This window comes from Hyaena hyaena, unplaced genomic scaffold (assembly GCF_003009895.1).
Source record: "Hyaena hyaena isolate Hyena2069 unplaced genomic scaffold, ASM300989v1 scaffold_238, whole genome shotgun sequence".
Lineage (NCBI taxonomy): Eukaryota > Metazoa > Chordata > Mammalia > Carnivora > Hyaenidae > Hyaena > Hyaena hyaena.
This window is the reverse complement of record NW_024080870.1, coordinates 2,424,823-2,435,916: the sequence shown is the minus strand read 5'-3', so window position 1 is coordinate 2,435,916 and position 11,094 is coordinate 2,424,823. Positions and strand designations below refer to the sequence as shown.

General features: G+C 54.2%; 1 protein-coding gene across 5 annotated transcripts in view; it reads right to left on the bottom strand.

The window, feature by feature from the left end:
• Positions 1-1,135: 1,135 nt before the first annotated feature.
• CLEC16A (C-type lectin domain containing 16A) overlaps positions 1,136-11,094 on the bottom strand; it is a 178,033-nt gene continuing 168,074 nt past the window's right edge. For 4 of the 5 annotated variants that reach the window (XM_039244331.1, XM_039244333.1, XM_039244332.1 and 1 more), the window contains 2 exons: positions 1,713-1,821; positions 1,136-1,285 (listed from right to left, as the gene is read on the bottom strand). In XM_039244331.1, the coding sequence (XP_039100262.1) occupies positions 1,228-1,285; positions 1,713-1,821 (167 nt within the window). In that variant the 3' untranslated portion in view covers positions 1,136-1,227. The remainder of the gene's footprint in view (positions 1,286-1,712; positions 1,822-11,094) is intronic. The other variant, XM_039244336.1, reaches the window with a different exon arrangement.

Here is an 11,094-nt window from a genome sequence, read left to right as displayed (position 1 = left end):
AATTTGTAAGTACTTATTCTGAGAAAGAGAGAGAGAGAGAGAAAGCAAGCGAGCGAGCACGGCACAGGGGAGCAGACAGAGAGAAAGAGAGAGACAGAATCTGCCAGCACAGAGCCCGATGTGGGGCTCAAACTCACGAATCGTGAGATCGTGACCTGAGCCGAAGTTGGGTGCTTAACCGACTGAGCCACCCAGGCGCCCTGGTGGCTTAGATTTTAAAACCCAAACCCAAATGCCATAGATATTGAGTGCCGAAAGCCACTAAAACACAGACTGAATGACAAAAGGCAGGAGGGAGCAGAAAACCACACCGGAACAGCTCCCAGCTATGGGAAGCTGATGTCACCAAGCTGGCTCTGCGCTTCCTGGGAGCCCAGACCGCAAGGAAAAGCATCCCTGGGGGCCTCCCGCTGGTGACACGCGAGTTCGCACGCAAGGTTCCTGTCCTGACACCCTCCTGGAAGATGCAGCTGCCTGCCTGGAGATGGGGCCCCGCTCTGGGGGTGTTAACGGCACCTTGCGACGCTTCTCACACATTTCTTCTTCACTGCCCGCGAGCTAAAAGCAGAGCACCCCTGGCGGCCCGGTGCCCTGCCAGGGGTGGGCTTCCGCTGGTTTCTCTGTGGTCACCACGCCAGTGCGGGTCCTACCTGCGAGCATCAGAGAGAGGGTGGGAGGGTACCCCAAAGGCTGACGCCTACAGGCCACAAGCTGGAACATGGCCGGGCCAGGCCAGTAACGTCATCGGTGAACTAGGAGGGGCCGTCGTGAGGGGCGGAACCCAGCTCCGTCCCTTACCTCTTACCATGAGGACTCTGAGGCTGGGCGCGGTGGGGGGTGGGGATGTGGGGGAGAAGGAGATGCAGGGACCTGCAGAGACCCTTCTGGTTTCCCTTTATGATGAGCCCCATGTGATTTACTGCTGCAGGGGCATGTGCACAAAGCTTTAGGGGCAGTCTACGCCCCCCAACCCCCAACTGGCTGCTGGAAGCCATTCCTGATTTTCTCCATGAGCACCTCCTGTCCGGTCCGGGGGCAAATCGGGCGCTTGGGTGAGGGGGCGTTTCTAACACCTCCTTTGAGCCAAGCCTGAGCAACCACAGGGGACCCCTGGATCACCAACTGGCTGCACCTCAAAAGGCTTCAAGACTTTTATTTCTGGTGGCACTTGAAGAGGTGACATGTCCAACAAACAAAAACAGCTGGGGGCCTGCAGGACCCCTGAGCCTACAGCTCTGTATCCACAGACAAATCCTCTTGGATTTTAAGGACTATACTCGAAAACCTGCAGGAAAGAAAAAATGGCCTTTCAGCGTCTGGCTTTCTTCTCTGTGCCGCCTCTGCCCCAGCTTTGCCCCTCAAGGTGGTTCTGCGCCCGGGTGAAGCCTGCCCGAGGGGGCTGCTGTACCCCCGCGGGGGCCGAGGCCTCGATGGCCCTTCGGTGGCGGGGCGTGTCTGGGCTGTGTGAACACCACCGGCACCTTGCTGCGCTGGGACCCTTTTCGCTGTCTTGGACTCGGGTACCCTCTCCGGCCACAGAGTGTCGGTGGCATGCGGGGGGCGCAGGGGGCCTAGGTGTCTCGAGACTCAATTCTGGGGGCATCGCCTCGCTCTGGAGTTTTAAAAAGGAAGGCGGCTGCCGGGACCTGGGCTTCATTCCCGAGCCCTGGGCCCCTGCCTTGCCCGGCCCCTGCCCTTTCCGGAGGTATTACCGTCTGTACATCAGTAAGCAGAGAGCGCCACAACAGTCTCCCAGCAGAGGCGCTAGAAAGCTCAGCAAAGGCCATCTCGACTGCCTCTCTACTAAGGCGGGAACCAGGGCTGCAAGAGCAGGGAGATGGAGGCGGGTTACACAGCTGTCAGGGCGAGGGGGTCACCGACCTCCGACTCCTGTGGTCCCGGCACCCAAGGGGGCAGAACCTGGAGCCACTGGCCAGGGCTGGGGGTGGGGGTCAGCCTTGCTTGCAAAGGACGCCCCCCCTACCGAGGCTGTCACCAGCCTTAGAAGTGCCTGGTTCTTTCTGCCAACTGGTTCATCTCAGCAGCCCTGCCCTGTGCGCTCAGGCCACGGCGGGGTTAGGGCCACACCGACACACGCCTGCCTCGTGTGTCCTACCGAGTGGTGTGTGCACAGGGGCCGGGGAATCCGTGTGCATCTTCTGCAGGAGGTGTGTGCCCTCGGCACAGAGGAACACACTCCCCGACACAGCCGTGTGCGCCCGGCCCTGGCTGCACCTGCACTTTGCCAGGACTCGGGCCCCGCAGCAGGGGGTGGTTACCCAAGCCCCTCCTACCGGGTGCTTTACCAGACTGGGGGCAGGCCAGGCCAACAGATGACGACATCTGGTTACACGTCATCCACAAACGAACTGGAGGTACTCTCTGGAAGTACGTGAGTCCGACAGAATCAGGGAGTGCGTGCAGAGCGGCACAGAGAGAGATCTCGATGGGTGCTGGCCCAGAACAAGCTTCAAAAGCCAAACGCGAGGCCCTCGAATAGATAAGGACTTTATTGCCTCTGTTGTGCCAGGGCCTGTGGGACCCAGGCAAGCAGGTGGCTGCACACACAGCTCTGTCATCTGCAAGGGAGGAGCCCTGAGAAGCCCATGCTGGGCTCTGGGACTGGAGTGCCCACTCTGGGCACTGGGGACAGAGGTGAAGGCAGCGCCCCGGGCCTGGCCACCCCACGGGGGCACACGAGCACAAGCGAGCCATGTCACGCTGCAAGCCGGCGTGCGCTCAGGTGCCAAGGGTGACAGCAGCACGCCTTGCAGAGCGGCAAGGCCAGAATGAGGTGATACAGTTCAAGTGTAGAGTTGGTGCTGTTTTGATGACTCAACTGCATGGTACCTAGAACTTGGGTCCAATGAAGCAAGAATTGAGTACTTTCATTTTTATGTCTTTTCTTTTTTCTTTTTTATATAACAAATTTTAATGTTTATTTATTTATTTATTTTGAGAGAGAGAGAGACAGAGACAGAGTGCAAGTGGGAGAGGGCAGAGAGAGAGGGAGACACAGAATCTGAAGCAGGCTCCAGGCTCTGAGCTGTCAGCACAGAGCCGGACGTGGGGCTCATGATCTGAGCCGAAGTCAGATGCTTAACTGACTTTCTACCCAGGTGCCCCACTTTTCTTTTCTTTTCTTTTTAAAAAAAGTTTATTTATTTATTTTGAGAGGGAGAGTAAGAACATGAGTGGGGGAGGGGCAGAGAGAGAGAGAAGGAGAGAGGGAGAATCTCAAGCAGGCTCTACGCTGCCAGCACAGAGCCCAATGCGGGGCTCGAACTCACGAACCATGAGATCACGCCCTGAGCAGAAATAAGAGTCGGACACTTTACCGACTGAGCCCCCCGGGCACCCCTACCATGTTTATGTGTCTTTCCCTACCCAGGGGGTATGTGGCTCAGCTCTCTGGAGAAAACAGCACATCACAAAGCAAGATTCTTCCTCCTGTGATCGGTTGTGACTGAAGGTCTTAGGAGTGAACAGAGACAAATATCTAAGTTTGAGGGATTTATATGCAAACTGTGTATGAGAAGATGGGGTTCTGTTATTTTCATCTGGATTCTTCGAATCTTGTAGGTTACACTTGGGTTCAAGACAAGCATGAACATGTTCTGTGTTTGCTCAGGTGGAGCAGAATGAAATCGTCCTTGTGAAAGATGTGCACTGGGACACACTCAAGGGGACAGGGGAGGGGACAGCCAGCTGTGCGTCCAAGCCAGTGGCTTTCCCTGGGTCTCTGTCCCTCAGTCCCCATCGCACCCCGCAGAAGCCTGTGGATCTGTGGACACACACGCATGCTCCCCTCCCCAGCTTACAGTCGTCTTTTCATTTCCAAAAGGCAAACTGCTTCAACAAAATGCTTGGAAATGATCTTGGCACTTAAGGGGGCATGCGTTCCTTGATGGAAAGCCCCGGGGCAAGGGGGCTCGCGAGGCCTCGGAGGGGCTTCTCTGATGGGCCACCGTGCCCCGCTTTCCCTCTGTGTTTCCCTGCAGATGCTAAGCTAATGTGCTCGACTCTGAAATCACCCTGGCTCTTCTGCATTCGTAGTTTTCACTTATTTTTTTTTTAGTATTATTAATATTTCATCATAAAAGTATTGATTTCCTTTAACTAAGAGACTTTAAAGTTTGCTGCATCCTTAAGCATGATTTTATTATGTCTTGGGGCCAAATGTTTTTTCCTCCCCCCCACTCCCCCACAAAGGAATGCTTTTCCTTTTATATAATGTGTGTCAAGAAGAAAAAAGGAATTGATTCACAGAATTCTGCATTCTAGGCAACTTTGAAGGAATGTATCTAGAGGGTAGACTGGATAGACATCTCCTAAACGTGCATCCAGGGTCTCACTGTTGAGCCTTTTTGTTAGAGGTCAGAGCCCAAGAACAAAATTTAGATGAAAATATGAGCTGGCTTTAAGTGGAGCTGAAACAGGGCAATTGTGACAACTCCAGACATGACCCTGAAGCTTAAAAAACTGTTCACAGGCGCCCCAGAAGACGAGGAGACATATTGCCGAGCTGGGGTCGCTTAGCAGGGGCTTAGCAGATAGTCTCCCTCCCTATTTGGGGCACCGGTATCGGAGCGCGGCTGCCGAGACAGGCAAAGGGCATCCGGGTTTTAGAGAACCCGTCCAGGAAGCGGGTGGAGGGCACTGACTGGCAAACCAAATGAAGCGCTCTGAAATGTTTAAATATTGAACAGCCTCCTTCTCCTTCCTCCACATTTATTATTAACTTGGACCCACGTGTCACTGTGTGCGCTGCCTTCATTTCTTCCCAAGAATCCATGACCCAATGGACTGGGCTCGGGGCTGGCAAGTGGGGGTGGGGGTGAGATTTGGGTTTTTTTTCCTTTCGTGCCCTCGCTGGAAATCCTTTACGGTCAGCTTGTTTTTAGAGCCACGAATTCCTGGAAACGTCTCAGCCTTTCAATGACCCCTGGCGCCCAAATGCAGATGATGAGTGCCCCAAATATTGACAGACCAGACTTTTTTCCCCTTCCCAACAAGGGAGCAGTGTCAGAGTGAGGCGGCGCGGGAGATGCCGTGCCCACTGGGCAAGCGGGGCTGAGCAAACATCACTCACACGGGCGATCTGTTGCTGGGGACCCTTGGCCCCGTCGGCTTCACCCAGGGGGAACCGATCCCCCCCGCACCAATGTCCCAAGCATCCGGTTTAAAACGAAAAAAAAATCTGTCTCCAGCTACCAGGTGTCCCTGGCTCAGTTATGACACGGGGAGGGCGGGTGGTGGTGGCACAAAGCACATCAGATGTCAGTGGTCGGGGCCCGCCGCCCGCAAACTCAGACCCAGGCCCGGCGGCGCTCCCTGAGAAGAGGAACCTTTGGGGCTGGAAATGTCCACCTAAAATCTTTCCAGATAATAGGGCAGCACCTTTCCTTGGGAATGAACAAAGGGGGCTAAGGTGGGCCATCCATCGCGCCCAGGCAGAAAGCGGCTGCCCTGCTCTGGATCCGCCGGCGAGGCAAGCTGGTTGCAAGCATTCGCCATTCCTGGGCTTTTATCTGTTCAAGCGAAATTGTCCCAAATGACCGGCCTACGGCTTCCACTTTCTTTTAAAAGACAGTGCTACGTTTGAGATCGATGTTTTCCCCTGAAATGCTGGCTAAATTTATCCTTCCCTGCATCCTGCTCTCTGGGCTCTGTGCAAGGCTGGTGAGAAGCGAGGGCCCGGCCTTGCTGAGGGAAGCATCTGTCTCTAAGGGCTCGCTCGTAGCTGGGGCACTCGAGCCCCAAGCCCGGCCTGTCCCTTTGTTCACCACGAACACCAAGCCCCCGGGTCCTCCTAAGAACCCCCCTGCCACCCCACTCTCTAAAGCCCCCGGCTTCCCGAGGTCTTTACCCCGGCTCTCAAAACCCACCCCGTTGGCTGGCTCTCAACGGGCCTAGAGGACCCCCTCCCCGGCCAGCCCCTGCCCCCCAGAGCGGCTGAGTGCTCATTATCGGATTGCCTTTCGAAGCAGTGGGCTGATGGAGGCTGCCTTGGGCCTCACGGGCTGAACTAAACCGGAGAACTTACTTCTCTCTCTTGGTCTTTTTGGCACGCTGCCCTGTGAGTGAAATGTCGCTGATTGATTTAACGCCTGATGCCCAGAAAGCCCAGTATTTTTCTGAAATCTTTATTCCCTGTATGCGGTTGCAAGAGCGCATGCCGTGAACGGACACTCTGAGCTACAGCTTCTATTCTGCCCTTAACCTGTGGTTGCTTTTTTCAGCACGAGTGAGAGATAAAATAAAAATGAGGCAGGAAGGAAGGCGCGCACATGCCCATGCTGGCAGGCACGTGCCTGCAGGCTGTGAGGATGGTTCTGTCTGGGGGCCCCAGCGGGCTGGCGTTTCCGGACAGTGGGGTACGGGTGTGCTCAGCGGGATACCCCTCGCCCCACTCCGATGTCTGGAAAGCAACCTGCAAGGTGCTGTCGAGAGCCTTAAACAGGGGCACCCTCGCTGACCCTAAGAAATCGTTTCCAGAGGCGTAACCGGAAACACAGACGAAGATTTCTATATAAGGATGTTCACCACAGGGTGAAGCACAGTGCGGGAGGAGCACCGTAAGTGGCCAGTATAAGCGGCCGGGCTAAGTCAATTCTGGCCAAACGTCAGACTGTTAAGAGTTGAACTGTGCCTCCCCAAGATTCTCACGTTGAAGCCCCAGGGCCTCAGAATGTGACCTTATTTGGAAACAAGGTCATGTGCAGACATGAGCAGTTGAGAGGAGGTCTAGGGGGGTGGGCTCTAACCCAGGGTAAGGGCTGTCCTGATGAGAAGGGAAAGCATGGACACAGAGGGGTGTGTGTGGGGCGCACTGGGAGATGAAGGCACGGATTGCGGTGACGTGTGCAGGAGCCGTGTGTAGGAGCAGTAAGACCCCTAGCCAGCCGCCAGGGGAGGGGCAGGCTCGCTCCTTCCCTCCTTCATAGAGAGCCAGCCCTGCAGCCACCAGATTCCGGAACTGTTAGATGATGCCCGTGTGTCGCCTAAGCCACTCCTCTGCAGGTAACAAACGACCGCGGCTGGGAAAAATGAATACTCAGATGACGGACTGTTACGAAGCTGCTGAAAATGAAGTTTAGGAAGAGGGACTGCGCACCACGGGGACACGTGTCTGCCACGCCAGCAACGGCGTTAGGAACAAAACCCCACAACCCAGCAGCTCTGACCCCGGGCTGCATGCGTGCATGGAGAGGCGCCTCCGACGGTGCTCCCCCCCCAACCCCCGGCTGCCTGGGAGAGTGAAAGTCTAGAAAGGGCCCAACGCCCACACACACCCACATGCCCACGCTATGGAACACCGTGCAGACAGGGAAAGGAATAAGCAAAATCTCTGCCCGTCAGCACGGAAAGCTTTTCACTCACAGTGGTGTCTGAAAATTAAGTTGCAGAAGGATATGAAGGATTAGAATTCTTTTGAGGTTAAAAAAAAAAAAAAAAGCGGGGCGGCCCAAACTGTAAGACAATTACAGATCCATGACCTCTTACCCTAAACCCTTCAGGCCAGACAGGTTTTTATTTGTTTATTTAGTTTTTATTTGAGAGAGAGAGAGAGAGAGAGAGAGCGCGAGCGAGGGAGAGAGAACGCTTGTGCACATGAGTGGAGAGGGGCAGAGAGAGGGAGAGAGAATCCCAGGTTGGTTCTGCTCTGCCAGCACAGAGCCCCATGCAGGGCTCGAACCCACGCAGCTGTGAGATCATGACCTGAGCTGAAACCAAGAGTCGGATGCTTAACTGACTGAGACACCCAGGTGCCCCAGGCCAGATGTGTTTCAAAATTTAGAATCTTTAAGGGTTAAAGGGTCATGTGGTGTACACACGTTAAGTCACACCCTCAGCTGGTCTCAGGCAGCCGAAGCCCTGAATTTTGCATTTCTACGGGAAATAAAACACATAAATTCACAATAAACAGCATCTGCAACTCTTATAAATAGTTCAAGGCGGGTTCTGCCCCCAAGGGAGTTATGGAAAAGTCTTCATCTTCACCCCCTACCCCTCAACCCCCGCCAGTTTGGGCTTTAGAATTGCAGAGAAGGTTATGGGCACAGAGAAGGCTCTGGAAGGAGAGAAGCCAAGCCATGGGATGTCTGGGAGGGGTGGGGACAGGGAAGAGTATTTAAAGGGGACTTAAGTCCCATCTGTAATGATTTGATTTTTTTTTTAAATGAAAAATCCACTCATTATTCTTGGGTGGTTACAAATTAGGGAAAAAAGAGAAGACATGGAGGGGAAGAGAGCGGAAATATTTACAATGCCTTTCTCTGGGGGGAAGGACTGTGACTTTTTCCTCCTGCACCTCTACAGTCTGCATCGACAGTCTTCTACATTCGGTATGAGCGCACACATGAACCGAGCGGGCCAGCGGTGAAGGCCGGACAGCTGGCCATCCCTCTCTGTCGTTGGCAGCTCATCCCCAGGGCCTTGGCGACCTCGTGGGGCGGCTCCCAGACTCACTGCCACGGCTGCCCCCCTGGGTCGCTCCTGCCCCGAGGCTCTGCGCGCCTCCATCACCCTGAGACATGGCCCCTCCCAGGTCCTTGCTCAGAACGCGGCCACTTTGATTCATCATCTCACTTACTCTCTCTGTCCTTTATTTTTCTGCCCTCGTTGGCCTTTGATTGCTTTTCGGGAGTTTATCATGTTGAACTTCTATCCCCTTCCAGGAAACCCTATTCTTTTTTTTTTTTTTCTTCCCTTTCACAATTAATAAATAATCGTGAGAGCACTTCTTTGGACAGAAGCACATCCTGCCTCCTAAACGGAACTGCTGGACTGTTTCTTTTGGGCTCCTCTGGGCCCGTGAAGGGCACGTCACCTGTCACAGAGAACAAGCATTTGGGTCTGTCGCTCTTCCGATCTGAGGGGGAGGGAGAGGGTGCCGGTGGTGTTCACGGCGCGTGAGTGGCTCTTGACCCTCCAGGACAGCTGTGTTCCCCCAGCCATCCTTGGGGGCGGGGGGAGGCAGGTTGAGTGCTGGCCTGGGGGGGGCACTCAGTGCTGGGGTACGGCCAGGGAAACAGAGTGTAGGCTTTGCAGACAGGCGGGTTCAAATCCCAGCCTGCCGCTGATGGTCCATGCTGCCTTGAGCCTCCGTTTCCCCGGGCACAGTAAGGAGGAGGCGATCCCCACCTCACGCATGGCTGTAAGGACCAAGCGAGAAGTGTGCCCATGACCACGCTGAGCACAGGGACTGACATGTAGTGACTGCTCGCCACACGGAGCCGGCCCTGCTAGGTGGCAGCGCCAGCCACAGCCTGGGGCGTTTACCTCTGGACACCCGTCACCCGTGTTTCTACCACCAGCCCTAACCATCGCCAAGCCTTTCGGTTCAGAATTTTATTTTTTTAAAAAATGTTTATTATTTTTGACAGAGAGAGAGCGAGCAAGTGAGGGAGAGGCAGAGAGAGACAGGGAGACACAGAATCCGAAGCAGCTCAAGGCTCCAAGCGGTCAGCACAGAGCCCGACATGAGGGTTGAGCCCATGAACAGAGAGATCATGACCTGAGCCGAAGCTGGACGCTTAACTGACACCCAGGCGCCCCTGGAGGAGCTGCACAGAGTGGCTGATGTATCATCCACTGGCACAGGAAGCCATTCCTGGAGCGACAAACAGGTATCATTCACCTGTTTTCTGCCTCAAACGCATAACACAAACTGCCTGCCATTCCAGAGGCTTTCGACAAATGCTCAAAGCGGCGATTCTAATACCTACTTTCTTTCCCAGAAGTCTTGTTTCTGAGGTCAGACCACAATCAACAGAGATTTCTGGAAAGGTATGAAATACAAGCTTATCTCATAATTTACAGGAAAGGAAAGGGAACAAGAGGCTATTTTACCAGTAAGAATGGAGCATTTTCTTCAAAGTCAAAAATAAATGGAAAAAAAGGCAAATTTTAGGAAAGAGGGTGCTAAGTAAGTGTGGATTGCATCAAGGTTTCCAGATTATTCCTGTGTTGTGGGTTCCAATTGTTTCCCATATCTGGATCACTTTAAGGAAAATGCTGCATAAATTGGGCTATTTTATGATCAAAATAGGATGCAAATGAGATAATCCGGTCTTTAGAAAAAGATGACAGTTTTGGGACAGTCTGACTAGTTTAGAAGTGTTTTTGAAATAATACAACAGCCTTACAAGCCGTACTTCACACACTGGATCATCTACACATTTTAAAGGTACAGCTTGGTGGTGTTTCGTCTACTTACAGAATGGGGCCATCACCACTACACCACCCCCTTCTAACCAGTTATGATTATGACTCGTAGCGAGGGGGTTACAAACACATGTAACCCCAGCTCCACTGAATGAACCTTGTAAAGTACCTCCCACTCACACGGAAAGCCACCTGCTGGCAACGAGTGAACAGCTTCCTGGGAAACAGAACCAGACTCTGTACCACTCTTATCTGGCCAGGGTGGAAAGTGACAACAGAGGGGAATTCTGTGCCCAAACTGGTGGTGGGCTATCACCCGGACGGCAACGCTTCCGTTCCGTGGGCTTCTGGGCAGCCTGTGGGCCCAGGCGTCAACAGCTCCCCAGTCTGCGCAGGCTCCCATCTGGGATGGATTCCTGCCCAGCTTTGCTCCTCCACTTCCGCCAGGTCAACAACCTTTCCTCAGAGACGCCTTCCCGGACACTCTGTCCAGGTCGGATCCCTGTGTGGGGTTCTATCCCCACTCTCAACTGACTCCTTAGGGCCCTGACTATGGTTGGCACCTATGGCATCCTCAGGGCCTGGGAGCTTCCAAGGGGACTCGTCTGTTTAGCATATACCCCTGGGTCCACAGTGAACCGTGTCCAGCACATAAAGGGGATTTTGAAGATTTGTTGCTTCTATCCATCCATCAATCCTTCTCTCTTCCTCTCTGTACACCCACCCACCCATCTCATGCCTCCATCCATGCCTCCATCCACCCACCCACCCACCCATCCCATGCCTCCATCCACCCACCCACCCATCCATCCACCCACCCACCCATCCCATGCCTCCATCCACCCATCCACCCACCCACCCATCCCATGCCTCCATCCACCCATCCATCCATCCATCCATCCACCCACCTACTCCACCCACCCC